Raw genomic sequence first — 18945 nt, 5'->3', positions numbered from 1 at the left:
TGCTGTAGACCAGTGGTTCTAGCCTGTGGGTTGAGACCCCTTTGCGGAGTCAAATGACCCTTTCACAGGTGTCATCTAAGACCATCAGAAAACACAGACATTTACATTACAATTCATAACAGTATCAAAATTACAGTTATGAAGTAGCAATGAAAGCAATTTTATGGTTGGGGTCACCAAAACATGAGGAACTGTATTAAAAGGTTGCAGCATAGAACCATATTTTAAATTATGTTTTAACTCTATCTTTGCTGTTAGACAAGCTATAGTTTTTATTGCTAAAAAGACTCTAGACCAAGTCAGCAAAACAGACAAAAAACTGTTATTTGTTAAACCGATTGAGGAAAAAAACAGTTTTAAATCAGAACATCTAATTAATGAATACTCAAAAGCTTTTTGGCTCTTAAAAGTCTGGCCTAAATTAGTTGGGCAAGAAATTACCATCAACAACAAAAACTGCTTAAATAATGTCTTTGGGAATATACCCTTTAGAAGGCTCTTTCTCAACCATTCCTCTTAATTGGGATATACACGAACTCTGAAATCATGTGTACAATCAAATCAGAACATGTAGTGAGAGATCTAACCAGCATCATCTGTGGTGCTGACCATGCCCATTTGGGCACAGTCACAGGAGATGTGAGTGTGTGGGATTTGGCCTGGGGTCCGGGACAGGCTTACTCTCTCTGTCTCTGTCTCTGTCTCTGTCTCTGTCTCTGTCTCTGTCTCTGTCTCTGTCTCTGTCTCTGTCTCTCTCTCTCTCTCTCTCTCTCTCTCTCTCTCTCTCTCTCTCTCTCTCTCTCGGTTCTGGTCGGGTCACGGAGAGCAGCTGGGTGTGGATCCTCGGAGCTGGAACTTGTGGGTTATTGGTTTCTCATGTAAGTGACTTCTCCCCAAATAAAATTAACCTATATCTATCATAGTCCTGTGTATCTTAATTTGTACATCCACAAGAACACTCAAAATTTAAAATCCAATAATGACCAAACCAAGGAAAGAGATTAGTAACCCAAGATCACGCCTCGGGAGAGTAGGGCGCCAGCTTCCCCTGCTTCTCTTCCTATTGCCAAGTTTTCCAAATTATAGAAGCATTTATTTATGATCTTTGTTGCTGTTTTGTTTTTATTTTTTAAGACAGAGTTTCTCTGTGTAACCCTGGCTGTCATGGAACTCTGTAGACCAGGTTGGCCTCAAACTCAGCGATTCTCCTGCCTCTGCCTCCTGAGTGTTGGGATTAAAGGTTTGAGCTACCACCATCTGGCAATTTATGAATATCATTTTCCATCACTTCCTTTCTGCTTTAAACACAGGGCTGCTTATCATTTCCAACTTTTGTCATTATTCCTAATTTTCTATACACAATACATTCTAACCACTAAGGACAGTTTCTGAAATCCCATAGTCATATTGTGGATTTTAATACATAGAAAGTTATAGATCAGTTTCTGGTTTGCTTGTTTTGGTTTGATTTAATTTTTGATTTTTGAAGACAGGGTTTCTCTGTATGTAGTCCTGGCTATATTGGAACTTGCTCTGTAGACCATGCTGGCCTCAAATTGACTGCCTGCCTCTGCCTCCCTAGTGCTGATATTAAATACATGTTCCACCACTGCCTAGCATACAACAGTTTTTTAAAAGCATAGATATGTGTGTTACATATGCGTGTATGTATATAAATACATACATATATACATATATAATCATACATATATCCTCTGATCTTTTGCTTTTTGGGGAAATTGTTATGAGACATCATAACCAGTTCATTAAAGTTCAGTTTGCCACTGTCACAACTCCTGGACTCATTTCCATTTCTCTCCCCACATCTTCAGAGAACATGCTGAGAATTTAAAAGTCTTTCCACATTTTCTGTCACTAGTGAGAATTCCCTTGTTTCTTGTTTCTTGTGCTGTAATGAATTTAAACAAGGATATTTGCCAGAGAGCTCCCAAATGACAGAGCGCTCCCCAACTCCTCCCCATCTGTAATAGCATTGGGAAAACTCACTCACCTTCGGCATGTCAATAATTGATGGTCTTGGGATGGATGTCTGGAAAGAAACTGCTTCACAGTCTTGTTCATCATTCAGGGACCTGGGCAAATTCTCAAGGGTCTCTGCAGGCTGGACAGCCATGTGTTTGCTGCTATTGCCATTTGCACGGCCGTTTCGCTCCGAACACTTGTCAGAATCTCGCCTTTTCTCTGCAGCACTTTCTTCCACCTTGGCGTGACTTGGATGCCTGCCTGCTTTGGCCACGGGCTGGACACAGATGGTGGAGTGAGTATCTGTTGAGCTGGACTGATCAAAGACAGCATTCTCCCTGGTGTTACCAAAACAAGCCAGCAGAGCTGAGCATGGAAAGGAGTGCATCCTTCGAGATGGGAACGTTAGGCTTTTGGTGAGCCTCACTTTCCACATGGACAAGACGTGCAGCGATACATGGCAGAATACAAAAGAGAAGTCTTCCAGGGGTTGCCTTCGAGTAACCGTTTCCGTACCTGAAGAGGACGCACTAGTGACTGTTGCCCCTACATAGAAGTGGAGATGGCTGGCCCATCCTGTCCTAGAGACTCTCAGCATCTAGCCCCACTTGGAAGCTTCCGTCCTGGGGGATTTCACGCTCTCCCTTCCTTTCTTGCTGTCAGTAGCTAAAGAAGCCTCTTGTGAAGCAGGCAGTTGGCTCGGGTTACAGTCCCCAGCAGGGCAGACGCTTCAGGGTAAGGTAGTGCCAAGGCTATAGACAGCTGTTTCAGGTTACCTTTGGAGGCATAAAGATAATGTAGCCTGTTAGCATCCGCCATAAGAGCGTCAGCCCGTGTATCAATAACATCATAACAGCCGCAAAACCTTCTACAGTTTCCCCCTTTAAATATTTATTCACCCAAACAAAACAGAAACCACCCAGTTACCTATGGCAAATGAAGACCCCTGTGAGAGGCCACAACCCTGGCACCTGCTTCATTATTAAAATAGAAGGTACACTGGATCATCCATCCAGAGAGATCCATGCTTGTACCTAACATCATGATGACTTTTCTGGATCCTTCCTGAATCTTCACCTGATAACAGTGTCATGGCTTCAGGGTCCATGCTGAATCTGGTAACTACAAGTGAGTGTTTGTTAACTTGTTTTCTTACAAATAAGTTGCTGATTATTTTTTAAACAATACAAAAAAGAGCACACTAACAATTAAAATTATGTAGTATGCCATGCTACTGAAGGTACTGTGCATGTCTGGAGTGGTACTCAATCGGGTGTATGTGTTGCCTAATTCAAAAAACATTAAATTTCAGTTTATGTAGTCCCTTCTACTTTTCAAACCATTTTTATGGGAATGGAGCTGAGTGTGGTAGCACATGCCTTTAACACAGGAGACAGAAGCAGGAGGATCACCCCAAGTTCAAGACCAAACTGCCCTATATATTAGCAAATCCTAGGCCAACTAGGGATACACAGTGAGAGCCTATCTAAAAAATAAGTAAATAATAATAATAATAGTAATAGGAAATTCTAACCATATTCTAAGACAATTCAAGAAGCAGGATTTTCCCCTAGCCAAACATATGTTAGGAATGTTCTAGAAATGTAACACTATAATTATTTTGCCATGAATAGTAACTTCTATAGGTTTCAGGATATATTACCTACTCTATTTATTTGCTCTTTTATTTAATGTCAAGTTATATTCCTCATCTGAGACAGGAAGTGATTATATTAGTAATAATAATAATAATAAAGCCTAATTTTCAGTCTCAGAAGCTGAGTCTTTGAAACTTCAACAGACTAAAGGAAAATTATGCTACCAGGAGGGTCTGGATGGAAATTTAAAGTGCCTGCTGGATACAGCACCAAATGCAGACTTTATTTTAGTGTCTCCCAAAAATTTGAATATGGTGGAGTAGCAGCACATGACTTTAATCCCAGCACTCGGGAGGCAGAGGCAGGGGGATCTCTGAGTTCAAAGCCAGCCTGGTTACAGGGCTTCATAAAAAACCCGTCTCTAAATGACTCCACCCAAAAAAAAAAGTTTGAACTGGAAAGGTGGCACTTGGTGAAAGGTCACATGACAAGCCCTGTACCAGACTGCCCAGAGTCAAAAGCTCATTTCTCCTTTTCAAACAGAAGTGTACAGTCCAGCCCTCCCTCCCCGAGGGAGCAGGAAGTCCATGCTTTCAGCCAGTCCCCTCCTTCCTGGGAACCTGGAGACTGTTTCATCTCTCACTGGCTTGGGTGAAATCACTACATGCTGCCTTCAAAAGTACTTACATGTAAGGGCAGCTATGATGCTTACTAAGGCTTTTATAGGCTTGGAAATAACAGGCTGAAATGAAAGGCAATTCTTAAATCTAGTTTTATTCATTTGTTCAAGTACAAGAGAAAACGCTGTCTACGGTGGCAGATTCGAGGCTAACAATGCCATTTTCTCTCTTTCATTTGAGAGTACACCAGTCTTGGGTATAGCAGTCTAGCCTCAGACTCTTGATCATCTTGCTTCCTCCTCCAGAGTGCCGAGTGTCTGAACAGTAGCATATAAACCAGCAACCCAGTCTTGGCCCACGCAGAATAAGAACATTTCACTAGGATAGCTGCTGAGTCTGAACTAGAATACACTAACAGAGAATGGGTATTGAATATCAGGCAGGAATCTCAGTAGATTAGTTCATTTAATACTTACAACCCCAGCAGGAAGATGATATTATTCCCATCTTACCCATTAGCAAAACAAGACATAGAAATTTAAGTAACTTGCCCAAGGTCACTAAACTGATAAGGAAGGAAGCCAAATTCTAAGCCCAGATAGCCTAGTCCCAGAGTTCACAATCCTAATCAGTGTGTACCTCCCCCTATGCATGAACGTGTGCACGCACGTGCGCGCGCACACACACACACACACACACACACACACACACACAGAGGGGAATTTTGCAGTGTTCTCCAATCCTAGCTCTAAAACTTTATTTCACAGATAGACATGTGTGAAGGGAAGTGTTCCTAACAACTGAGTTTTTTAAAAAAATCAAAGAATCCAACGTTAATCAGCAGAAGACAAGTTAATATATAAGGAGCCATCTATATATAAAATATTGTATAGTTATGAAAAAAGGATAAGGAAATTTCAGGTATAGTGTACTAATTAGGCATTTGTATATACAAAATCTGTAAGAAATCAATACAACAACACTAATGGAATTCTCTCATGGGTTTAAATGCACAACACAAAAAGACATGAGAAGATGATCATTAATATACCAGGAAACTCGCCGGGCGTTGGTGGCGCACGCCTTTAATCCCAGCACTTGGGAGGCAGAGGCAGGTGGATCTCTGAGTTCGAGGCCAGCCTGGTCTACCGAGCGAGTTCCAGGACAGCCTCCAAAACAATACAGAGAAACCCTGTCTCGAAAAAAAAAATGTACCAGGAAACTCAATAACTCCCCACAAAACAAAACCATGTGTAACATTATTAATGCGTGAAAAAGAAATCTTTCAGGATGCCCATGGGAGCCCTTGATTGGGTCTAAGTAGCAGAACTAAAGAACAAAATTAAATGAAGTTCTGGTGTGAAAGTCAAAGTTGCCTAGATTCGTCTACCTGAAGACAACATACACCTCCAGGCATAACGAATCCTCAAACTGGATTTATTGGTTTTAAATGAGTACATTTAAAACCTGAGGTTTAAATATAAAAAGTGAAGGCGGAATAGCCGCTAGCATCTTGCCTCCTTGAGGGGAGAGCTCATCCAATTGAGCTAACACAGAGCAGAACTTAAGAGCTGTAAAGAGAAGGGCCTTGACAATACTTCCGAATCAAGCATTATCTGCAACTGCAGCCAACTCCACCCTTCCCTATTTGCCAGGAAAGCAAATCCTTTTCCTTTACTTCTCCATGAGCTTTGAGGGGAGGTTTTTGAGACTTTCTACTAAGAGTCCTAATCAACACAAACCTTCCAAAAGATTACTTAGGCCATAGCAACCTAAGATGAGTCATGGACATCACTCCAAGTCATCATCAGAATGTCTTAAAATTAGTCATCTTCTACAGAGCAGTCATAACTGAACCACTAACATTCAACTCACTTCGGCAAACAGCTTACTGAGAACCCATGACAGGTCAAGCAGGCTCCCACCCCAGTGCCTCAAACCAATGGTGCCTCTTAAGAATGAGTGGGATGTGAGGGAAAGCGGGTGACTTCCGGAAGTGAAAGCTGGCTGACCTCACATCCAGCACACCTGGGCCCACTTTCTCCTTGGGTACCCTGCTAATCACTGTCTGGCGATGACGGCCTTCCTACCCTATAGTACATGAGTCCAACCCTTAATACATGTATGACTGCTCCTACTGCTCCACGCTCCAGCTGATCATAAATTATCTACAATGTTCAAGCACGTATCATTGACTAGGAAGGGGAATATTACTTCCTCTTCCTCCCTGCCTACTTCCTGTGCCATCTCCAAGATGAACTGACCACCTGCTCCCTCAGGCCCATCTAGACTCCTGACCATGGAGAGTCCAGAGATAAGACCCTTAACTCTCCCTCTTTCTCCTTTCTTGTCGTTTCCTGCTCCAGGGTGATGAATGCTGGGATACCCTTTGCTCTAAGGAAGGCACCTCTTCTCTACCAGGTCTTAGACCTTGTCCTATAAGACAGCAAGCACAATGGTATTTTGGAGCCCAGTATAGGCCACTGAGAGTGGGAGGAAAGGCCATTTCCTTCTAAGTGTGGAAGAAGTAAGGTCACCCAGGACAGGAGGACAGGTTCAAGGAACAGGGGACTCAAGAACCATAACCACACACACACACACACACACACACACACACACACACACACACAAAAGAATCAGAACCACAAACATAGCTGTAAGTAAAGCTTTGGCTTTGTCAATGTTTGGTTTCAAATCTCCTCCTTTTTCTTGTATGTATTTATAAATCAAACTGAATTAAAAATGGGATTATACTTTTTATTAAAAATGGTTTCACAATAATCTCTCAAACATTTGTGAGAAGATTTTAATTTGTTTTAAAACTGGATTTGAGGACTAGAAAGATGGCTTAGAGGTTAAGAGCACTGGCTACTCTTCCAGAGGTCCTGAGTTCAATTCTCAGCAAACACATTGTAGCTCACAACCATCTGTAATGATATCTGGTGCCCTCTTCTGGCATGTAGGCATACATGCAGACAGAACACTATATAAATAATAAATAAAATACTTAATTAAAATAAATAAAATTGGATTTGAGAAGCACACAATTTTTTTCTCAAATAAAACTGCCCTACCTTTACATGTGAAAATCCTCTTAACCAGGGCTAGGAGATGGTTTGATCCATAAAGTGCTTGCCTTGCAAGAATGAGGATTTGATGTTTGGATCCTCGTTATCCATGTAAAAAACTGGATGCAGTGAAATATACCTGTAAATTCTAGAGCCCAGGAAGGCAGAGACGGGAGGTTCCCAGGGGCTTACTGGACATCCAGTCCAGTCAGTGAACAAGCTGCAAGCAGTGAGAGACCCTGTCTCAAAAAAAATAGAGAGCAGCGGGCATTGGTGGCTCATGCCTTTAATCCCAGGACTCGGGAGGCAGAGGCAGGCAGATCTCTGTGAGTTCCAGGCCAGCCTGGTCTAGAGTGAGTTCCAGCAACCTCCAAAACAATGCAAAGAAACCCTGTCTCAAAAAAACAAAAGAAAGAGAGGGAGCAATCGAGATCGAGGAAGAAGTTGGCATTGATTTCTGGACTAAACACAGTCATATGTGCATGCATGTACACACAAACACACCCCACACAATTCTATTTACCTCTCTTTCTTTTTCTCATATAAAAATACCAGATGATCACAATGTTATCTTCCCCACCCCACCCCCAGGAAGCAATGAATTGGGTTGGCCAGGAAAACCCAAACCTTTCCTGTTTGATGTCCCCAGTTAACTTCCTTTAAGAAACCTTTGACCTTGGGTAGATTCTGAGGTCCCCATACGTGTCCCCTCTTCAAATCCTTTCCCCATGCTTCATGGCCCACAAGCCACCATTCAAGGGTGTCTTCAGTCCCCTGAGGTGATCACAAGGAATCATGGAAGTCCTGCAGTATACGTCGTTAATAAAGGACAGTGGAATTCTATCCTTGTGATGCTGCTGAGCCGTCTCTTCTGTGCAGTCATTTTGCTGGCTTGTCTGTTGGTAGCATCCAGCTATCTATGGAATGAAATTTTGCTCTGGTAGTTTCAGACTCAAAAGGTACTGCCCTGAGACACAGGTCTTGAATATTTCCCTATAGCTGCACCAGGGCAATGGTTTGCCCCACACTTACACCTTCCTTTGCTTAGGACTGATGGTGTCTGTAGTCCTCACCCTCCTGTGGGCGCACAGGGTACCAACCACATATGGTACACACTGAGTGAGTGTTGATAAGGGAATGAAGAATCTTAGTCAAGTCTGACCCACATGAAAAGCCCTGAAGAGTATGTTAATTTTTAAAAGCAATTATAATAAAGCACCACTTGTGGTATCATTGTTAAATAATTTTTTTAAAGCACGTTTTAAAGAAAAATAGAGTGTGATTTCGGGAACAAGTTCTAAATGAGTAAAGTAACTGATAACAGTTAAAGACTTTTACTGAAATTGCAGGAGAGTATTATTTTACAGCATTTAACTCCTTAAGGACAAAGACGATTAGAAGAAAAGACAAAAGAAGTGACCTAAAGGGAAACTGATTTAGCTGGTTGATACTTTACTGCAGATAGCAACCAAACAAAACAGAGCAAGGTGACAGGCCGGCACTGAAGCCGGAAAACTCCTCCCGAAGCCCTTCAAGAGGCTTAAAAACCAAAGACACCAAATAATCTGGGGACCAGGAAGGTGGAGAATTGTTTGAAATTTTACTAAAAGGGCAGTTAGTCCCTGCAATAGTCAGAGTGTTTGTATACCCTCAAGTTTCTACATTGAAATCTGTCTCTCTCTGTCTTCGTCTGTCTGTGTCTCTGCCTGTCTGTCTCTCTGTCTCTGTCTCTGTGTGTGTGAGAGAGAGAGAGAGAGAGAGAGAGAGAGAGAGAGAGAGAGAGAGAGAGAGAGAGAGAGAGAGAACTCAATAGCTTAACTCATGGAGGTTTATTTGGGGCTGGAGAGATGGTTCCGTGCTTGCTGCATTGGCATGAGGACCTAAGTTTAGCTCACCAAGCACCTCATAAAAAGCAGAATGTAGCAGTGTGTGCCTGTCACCTCAACACTAAGGGGGTGGACATAAGCAAATGCCAGGGAGTGTAATAATCATCAGTCGTGTCATAACATTAAACTCAAGGTTCAGTGGGAGGCCCTGTCCTAACAAATAAGATATAGGAAGATATTTAGAGTTGGCCTCTGGCCTCTTGCATATACGCATACACAGATAAATGTATCCATACACATGTACACATGCAAACATGCACATACACACATTCTGTCTGTGTGTCTCTCTGTCTCTAAGGCTTGCTTGTTTTTTATGCCCCAGTTCACCGTGATTGTTCCAAAAGCATCTGTTCCAAGGAAGGACTCAATGACACAGTTTGCTTCATTTTTGAAAGCACTATCTGATACATGCCTACCATGGTGCCCAAAGTAGAAGACAGGGTTGGAGGGTCACCTAGGATTCATCAAAGTCTAAGTTTACATGTGCCTTACATCACTTCCATTCTGAATTGTGTAGAACATAAATATGCATCTCCCAAAACTACTACAGAGGAGCTGGGGAAATGCCTGACTGTGAACCTAAGAAAATAAAATGGGCTGGGACACATAGCATTAACTATACCATCAGAAACAAGTGAGTTTGTTAAAAACTGTAAAATTTTTAGTCCTGGGTTGTAAAGAATCAAATTTAATATCAGTTGCTGCCCAGGACCGAGGAAGGGATGTAGAAAACTCAAGAAGTTTGCAGAAAAGCACAAGGAAATTTTAGGGCTGATACAAATGTTATATATTCATTTGCAAAAACTCACAGAAATATATATATGATGCATTATATATAAGTTATACTTTCATAAACCTGCTTAAAATAAAAAAGATGTTAGTAGCTCACAGACTCTCTAAGAAAGTCAGAAAATCAGATTTTCAGATTGCGCTGCTAGAAATAACATTAAAATGCCATCAACCCCCCATGGAGACTCAACCATGGCCATCCTGAGGAACAACCCATTAGCTCACACCTTTAACAAGCATCCAACCTCCCCTGGCCTCAGCCACCACAGCTTCCCATAGCCCTTTATCGCCATGGCTTCTTTTGCTTCTTTTCATCCTTTTTTCCTATCTTCACATCTATGTTTAGTGCATATGTATGTACATGTTTGTATATGTGTGGGAACAGGCATGGGGTGGGGGTGAGCATGCATTTGTGCACATGCATGCATGTGGAGTTCCAAACCCTCCTTAATGTCTCTTCTCCCTTCTTCATTGAAGCATGATATCTCAATCAAACCAGAGCTCATCGATATGGTCAGTCTCATTAGCATGCTTTCTCTGTGGATTGGCTCCACACTACAAAACTGGGACTACAGGCTGGCCACCAGACACCCCCCCCCCGCTCACCCAGTTTTTACTTGCATTCTGGGAAGACAGCTATTGTTCTTAAGTTTGTGCAGCAAAGGCTTAATCTCTAAGCCGTTTCCTTAGTCCCTCATCCTGTTCAACTCTTGGTTTTAGCCATCTTTTTTTTTTCATTTCATTACTCTAGTCAAATAACTCACCTTTGATTGTATACATCTTCTTTATCATTTTTGTTCTTTAGTTAATTGATTCTGAGTTTTGTTTCTTTGAGATGAAGGATTTGCACTTCGGGGACTTTTGAAAATGAAATGAGTGTATTCTTCATTATAAGATGCCCTGAACCTATAGGGGCAAGAGGTATGAGGTTCTGGCTTAAAAATGATATATTTAATTCTCGCCCCCAACTCACAGAGATCCGCCTGCCTCTGCTTCCCAAGTGCTGGGATTAAAGAGATGAACCACTACTGCCCAGCGACATATGCCTATCTACATACACTCTCTATTTCTTTGTATACTTTGAGTGTATGGTCTTGATAATTATACTTTCTGTATTCCATTTTATCTGCATATAACAATCTTATTTGTTCCTGAAGAAAACCTTTACTATTTTAATAGATATTAGTATTGTTTTTCAAAGTGTTGTGTCTTTGGCTATCATCAAACATGCATATATATACACCTATATAATTTATATGTATATAGATACATATATATATAAACCAATGTGTATATGTGTGTGAATGTATGCATATGTCCATATACTTATTTTAATTATTTATTTATTTTATGTGCTTTGGTGTTAGGCCTGCTTTTATGTCTGTATGAGGGTATCAAATCACTTTGAGCTAGATTACAGTTAATTATGAGCTACCATAACCACTGAGCCATATCTCCAGCCCCATCCATATACTTCTTAATTGCACCACTGAGAAAACCTAGAAGCAGTCACATACGGTAATAATGAGCATGCCCAACTTTCATATCTTGGCTTCTAAATACTTTCCTCCAATGAGATGAAATCAATTTCTTCAGAACGAAAAATAAATTTCAAGTTGAGCTTAGAATCATTTTAGAATGACAGAAAATGAAGAAGCCCTGGAGGATGTGAACACAGGGGAGTCGTGGCTTGCTAAGAGCCAGTGTGAAAGGACCTACCATGGCCATTCCAGAACAAGATAAGAAAATAGAATAATAATAACAATAAAACTGAATTGTCATCTGAACAATAATAATAGACCATACATATAATGTAGATAAATTCATGGGAAGGAGGAACAAATATTTTTATAGAAAGATGCAGATTGATGTGGAAAATATCAATATTAGATACCCATGTGATCGGAGAATTACTTCAAAATAATGGGTTTTAATTCTGCTGAGGGACAAGTCATCCACTATAAACACTGACCATGTATTTTGGCATCAGGCAATGGATGATACATTGCAAGTTTGCATTAAAGATAATATAATAGGAAAGAAGAGATGACTCGGTGACTAAAAGTATTTTTCTTTTACATTCAACCTGAGTTCAGATCCCAACAGGCTCATGATGCCTGGATGTAACTCTAGCTTCAGGAGATTCAACACCCTCTTCTGGACACTGCACACACCTGTGCTCACACACACATGCCCATCTACAGACATAATAAACTAAAGTAAGCATAGTGAAGTACTATATACAGAAATATAGGCAGAATAAGAGAACCAAAACCAGTAGGCAAAGCACTCCTATCCATGGGTCTGAGCACAGGGAGGGGAGCTTGAACCCAGCCAAACAAAGCTGAAACTCAGGGTGAGGGAGATGGCTCGGTGGGTAAAGCATTTGCTGCATGTGTGAGGACCTCAGCTTAGACCTCCCGGAAAGTCTGGGTGCAGGGGTGTGCATATGTACGACTAAAGTTCCTACAGCATGATGGAGGGTGGAGACAGAAGCCCCAGAAGCTCTCGGGCCATCTAAACTGGTGTGCCAGCATTAAAGGAGACACCCCCGTCTCAAACAAGGCAGAAGTTGATTTCTGACCTCCAGGCACATGCCATGGCACACATCTATGCACACATGCACAAACACACCACAGACAGACAGACAGACAGACAGACAGACAGACAGACAGACAGACAAAGCAAGCTAGGACACGGAAGCAGGCTGCTGACAGATCTGCTGCTGCCCCTCACTGCTCAAGCCAAATGAAAAACCAGACTGCACCAGAGGGGCAAAGAGCAGATATGACTACCAGAACTGTAACAACATGGCAATTTTAATTTCTGTCACATAGAAAAATGAATAATGAAACCAATAATTGTCTGATAATCTTTTTACTTCACTTTAGACAGTAGCATTTTTAAATTATGCAGTTTTAAGAATTTGAAACCATATAATCTCTCAGGTTTGATTTTTGCATATGCCATATGTTCAGAGAGAATGGGTATTGACGTGACCCTTACAGAATGTTTTGCTTCTAAGAGCAAGTTAGACTTCATATATTTCATTCACTTACGAAAGAAACTGACTGGTGATATATTAAAGATATTCAGCAACGGCAGATACATGAGGTCCTCAGTTTAGTTCCCAGTGGTGGCAATGAAGAAAAAAAGCTAAGAAAAAAATCAGCAACTAATTCCATAGGGGTTATAGGTCTATTTAAATTGCTTATCTGTTCTTGATTTAGTTTTGGCAATTGATAGCTGTCCAGGAAGTCATCCATTTCCTTTAAATTTTCGAATTTTGTGGAGTACAGGTTTTCAAAGTATGACCTAATGATTCTCTGGATTTCCTCAGAGTCTGTTGTTATGTCCCCCTAGCAACTCCACTCTTAGGCATATATCCAAAAGATGCCCATTCATACAACAAAGATGTCTGTTCCACTATGTTCATAGCAGCTTTATTTGTAATTGCCAGAACGTGGGAGCAACCTAGATGTCCCTCACCTGAAGAGTGGATAGAGAAAATGTGGTACATCTACACAATGGAGTACTATTCAGCAGAAAAAAATAATGGAATCATGAGATTCGCAGGCAAATGGATGACACTAGAAGAAACCATCCTGAGTGAGGTAACCCAGTCACAAAAAGAGAAACATGGCATGTACTCTCTCATATATGGATTTTAGACATAGATCTGGGGAGTGCCAGCCTACAATCCTATGGCCAGAGAGTCTGGGAAACAGAAACTTTATTTAGTGGCTGATCGAAGAAGAGGCAGACTCCCTTGGTTAAGTACTGAGCTGAACTCAAGACAGCCAGTAACAGAGAGGGAGGACTGATGATCAAAGGGATTAAGACTGGGCTGGTCTAACCCCCAGAAACAGCTGACCAGACAAAGGTTAACTTTGAATCCCAGGCATTAGCCTGGGAAGCCAGCATGGGACTGATCAAGACCCCTGAATCTGGGTGTCAGTGAAGAGGCCTAGGGATTCTATTGAGCCTTGGGCAGCAGATCAGTACCCATCCCAAGTATACACACGGACTTTGGACTCCAATAGAACAATGTGAGGTGCACTCTCACCCTGAACTCTTGGGAAAGGGTCTAGGCCCTGCCCTATATGAAATGACACACTATGGACACCCCCATGGAGGGCCTCACCCTCCCTGGAGAAATGAGGGGATAACGGGGGGGGGGAGGGCACGGGAGGAAGGGAGGGAATGGGAGAGGGACCTGGAACTGACTTGTGAAGCAACCTTGATTCTTATCTAAATTTAAACTGGAAAATAAAATTTAAAAAAATAAAATTAAAAAAAACACTAAAAAAAATCAGCAACTAAGCTAGAACAATTTTTTTTTATTTTGATCGACAGTGAGTCAGAAAATGAAAACTTTAAAGTACTTCTTTGAAAAAAAAAACAGCTCTCCCTACCCTTTATCTGATGAGATGAGACAACTTGTAGAAACATGAAACGCAACTGAAGACTTCACCTGTTCCTTAGAGTAAGAAACTGTAAGCCTGGGAGAGCAGATAGACTGCTTGACAGATTGCCATCTGCTGGCCAGACAGGCACATGTGCACTGCTTCCTGTGTTTGGTGTTGTGGCAATGTGTTCATACATGCAGTAGGCTCAAAATCAGAGTCAGTTCTGTCACCAAATGGCACAAAATGTCCTTGAGCAAACCATGTTTCTCTCTGCTTTCTATTTCTTCAGAAGAGAAGCAAAAATCTAAAGCTGTATCTACTATCGGACAAGTCTAAAAGCTTTTCTGGTGTCAGTGAGTTATAACATTAACACAAAACAATTATTTCATTTTGATCACAACCCCCAATTGTTGGTGTGGGGGGGAAGTAAGTTGTGGAATGTCAATGTATATATTATCAGTTGTTTAACAAGTGATTCAGAATGGCCAACAGTTCAAGCTCTGTGCCAGATCATTGAAGGACGACTCTTAAGGGACAGTTCTTAGTGGTCTCATGAGCTTCCCCTCTGTGAAGGGTTTTGGGGATTCCAATTCCCCTTGGAACATATTACAACCAATCAGTCAGTCTCGCTAAAACCAAATTCTTATCACTGTCAACAGTTAAGCTAAGGACAGAGACAGAGACGGCCCCCCATTTGTGTCTGTGTGTGCCTGTTTGTATGTATCTGTCTGTTTCTGTCTCTCTGTGTGTCCATCAATGAGGAGGACAATTAGGAGCTAGTGAGCTTCCAGGAAAGAACAGAAGATGGGGTGTGGTCTTCTAATGAGCTTCCAGAAAAGAGCAGAAGATGGGGCGTGGTCTTCTAGTGAGCTTCCAGGAAAGAGCAGAAGATGGGGAATGGTCTTCTCTGAATAAAGAAGAGTTAATTTACTTGGAAAACACAGAAGGACTAGCAGACCCACTGAAGGCTCCCTGTCAAGCCACTCAGAGGGTGTGGGACAGTTCTCAGGGTTTTAAGCTTTTCTCCAGCCATGTAAGCTGCTCAGATACCGGAGAAGTATAGACCAAAGGTAAATTCTACAATTATTAATAGGGCAGTCCAAGGCTAAAGCTAGGAGGGGAGCTGCCATGATTTTAATATTGCTAACGATAGTGAGAGTGGAAGTGAGGGCATGAAAAGGATGTTGTTGGGTTATAAAAATACTAGTTACTCACCTCCAAGATGCTAGCTAAATGATGAGATCAACATTCTTCACTGAGGTAGCTTGGTGTTATTTCCTGAGTCACCTCCACCATCTCCATTTTGTGCTCCTCTTGTAGTTGCTGCCATCCAGGTGTTAACAGTGAGTTGGTATCAACTGATACACAGCAACATGTTCACAGAAAAATCCCAAGAGCCGTGCTTTTATTGGACACTCTTTTGAAGACTGTAGCGGTCATGTTAGTCTTAGATGTTCGCATTCCACACTACACCCCACTCACTCCAGCCCTTGTATTCTTTCTACCCTTTCTTCATGATGCTTCCTGACAGTTGGGAGTGATTAGATACTTTCATCTTGATGGATTAAATTTCTGGAGAGGGGGTCTCAAATATTTCAAGTGAAATTTTGAATCATTAGCAATCAGCAAATAACAAAATTTGGGCAGCATATTTACCACACACTAATATGATTTCTGAATGGATGAAAATTTAAACTGTGCCAAAACAGAGTCCCACTCCTAGTGAAGTGACTTTTTATGACCCTTTCTGAGATGTGTTTTACCATACAGTTTGGCTGTAAGCCCAAACTGATCTCAAATTCATGATCCTCCTGCCTCCTGCTCCCAAGTGCTACCATTATAATCACATGTCATCTGCCTGGCTGATCCAGTGAGTTTTGATAGATATACATGATGAGAACATGCACAGATCTTTAGAGTAAATCTTCTAGGAGATTCTAAGTAAACTTGACCTTGAACTAGTATTTTTTCATAGATGGTATAGTGAAACTTCTGAGACAAGGCAGCTACTTTACTTATTCTTCTCCCTACTCACCAACTGATGCAGTGTCAAAGTAAACAAACAAGTCAGGAGACTTGGAAAGCCCATGAATTGGTCTTTCTATGGATTCTAGTACAGTGGTCTCCTATCTAGAGTACACACACACACACACACACACACACAGATGCATGCACATGCATACACACAGAGATGCATGCACACACAGATGCATATACATGCGCACACAGATGCATGCACATGCATACACACAGAGATGCATGCACACACAGATGCACATACATGCGCACACAGATGCATGAACATGCACACATGCACACACAGAGGTGCATGTTCATGCACATACACACAGATGCATACACATGCACACATACACAGAGTTTTACATACATGCACACACACATACACACAGAGGTGCATCCTCATGCACACATACACACACAGAGATGCATGAACATGCACACATACACACACAGAAATGCATGCACATACACAGATACAAAGATGCATGAACATGCACACACAGAGATGCATGCACATGCACCCAAACACACACAGAGGTGCATGCACATGCACACACACAGAGATACATACACATATACACACAGAGAGATGCATGCACATTCACACACATACACACATAGAGAAAAATGCATGCACATGCACACACACCCTCTCAGTCTATTTAAGATGCATGTCTGACAAAGAAACTTCAATGAATAGTGGCCTTGAATAGAAAAAGCTTATGCTACCATTTCCTCTGGGATCTGGACTCCAGCTAGTTTCCACAGGAAACTCTACTGAATGAGGAAACAAGCTCTCTGGCCTTTTCCACCTGGATGATGAGCCCCATGGGAGGAAGATGCCTCAGACAGAAGAACCCACCAGGAGGGGTGCATGTGCATACACCACACAGCACCCACACAAGCTCTGCTGTCACCAGAGGCTTTAGGGGGTTTACTGTAGTAGTGAGGCCAGCCAGCCAAAGGTGCAGGACAGGCAGTGAAAAAGCTTCATGAGGAATCGGGGTCTCTCTTTGCACAGAAAGGAGTGGGAACTCCATCACATAATGTTTACACTGATGCACAAGGAAATCAGTCTGGAAAGAGCTATTTCGAAATGTAAACAGCAGTCATTCTTGCTTAATGGGGCTACCAGTAATGGGTGTTAGCTTTGCTTAACTGGGTTTTATGCACTTTCTTCAGCGAGTAAGTACTGCATTTGGAGAGGTATGTGGAAGCAGAGTGGAAGAAGTCCATTAAATAAGCTGCAGCTTCATGCACTGGGGAATATTACCTCATTTGGTCCTCACTTAGCTCTCTGCAGTAGGCAAGCCCACATCACCATGGGGTTGGAAGTAGAGAGTGGAGCCCCAGATTTACATTGCTCTATGGCAGGTTGTATTCTCCTGCTGGGTGCTTCTCTCCCACTTGGAGATGTCTGCCCTGAATTTCTCTCACAACCTCCAGCTGAAAGCTACCACTCAGGATTCAGTCAATGACTATTTGGCTGGAGAAGGCAGAAGTCTTTCTTCTGAGACCAAGAGTCATATTCAAATCAGGAAAAAGTGGTAGATAACCTGCGTTATCCCTGTTATGGCCTTTCTTTGAATAGAGAAATTTCAGACACTGGAAGACATTAAATGATTTGCTTAAGACCACACAACCAGCAAGTGACAGGGCTGTTATATAAGCCAGACCTGGTGATTGTGGCATTCTTACACTTAACCACGACTAAAAGCCACCTCGGTGAGATAGTCAGGATTCACTGGAAATGGTATAAATGTGGAGCTCTCAGCTCAGCACCCACAGAGCTGGGGTGAATCTCTTTGTACCTGGTCTACACTGGCCAAAGTGTGCTAGTGACACTGGCATTGAGAAGAAGCTATAACGAATGTAAGATTGAAGATGTGCAAAAGAATTAATCAAAAGCATTGGTAATGGGCTCCAGCTTTCTCTGCTGATGAAGAAAAGCACATGTTCTTTAATAGTTTATGTAATTAGGGGCATTAGCATGGATGCAGTGACATCAATAATTTGGACACAGAAACTGGTGAAGTATACCTGTATGTGTGGGTGTGTAGCATTACCTCCTGAGAAGGATCGATGACACCTGGAGACAGCACCATTAGTGCCTAAATCTCAGTTTCTCAATATGATTTTCAACTAAAAATTACTAACCACCGCTGATGATGCAGCTCAGTTGCTTGTCATACGAGAATCCCTGAGTTCAACCTCCAGTACCACATAAAATCAGGCACAATGGTATATTTCTGTGATCCCAGCTCTTGGGAGATGGAGACTGGAGAATCAAGGAATTCAAGATTAGTCTTTGCTATGTAGCGAGTTTGAGGTCAGCCTGGGCTACATGAAACTCTCTTTAAAAGAAAATTTACCATAACTTTGTGGAGAAATAACTGATTCTAGTGGCCAAGGCAGGAAACATAACAAGGTAAGTATAGAATTTCTGATAACAGAAGACTGGGACTTTTTCCTGGTTTCTTTTTCTGATGGGGTCCATTGAAGGGCTCTGGCTAGCCAAATCTGAGCCAGTTTGAGAAGTAAAGTAAATAATGTTCAAAACAGATCATAGT

At 41.8% G+C, this 18945-nt stretch overlaps 1 protein-coding gene across 1 annotated transcript in view; it reads right to left on the bottom strand.

Moving 5' to 3' along the window:
• The window catches only part of Fam107b (family with sequence similarity 107 member B), a 205151-nt gene extending 202555 nt beyond the window's left edge, over nucleotides 1-2596 (bottom strand). The window contains exon 1 of the mRNA XM_040755494.1: nucleotides 2012-2596. Coding sequence (XP_040611428.1) covers nucleotides 2012-2581 — 570 coding nt within the window. The 5' untranslated portion in view covers nucleotides 2582-2596. The remainder of the gene's footprint in view (nucleotides 1-2011) is intronic.
• Between the last annotated feature and the right edge of the window lie 16349 nt (nucleotides 2597-18945).

Source organism: Mesocricetus auratus, unplaced genomic scaffold, assembly GCF_017639785.1.
Source record: "Mesocricetus auratus isolate SY011 unplaced genomic scaffold, BCM_Maur_2.0 Super-Scaffold_100013, whole genome shotgun sequence".
NCBI lineage: Eukaryota > Metazoa > Chordata > Mammalia > Rodentia > Cricetidae > Mesocricetus > Mesocricetus auratus.
The sequence above is the reverse complement of the archived record's forward strand: the minus strand, read 5'-3'. Positions and strand labels throughout refer to the sequence as shown.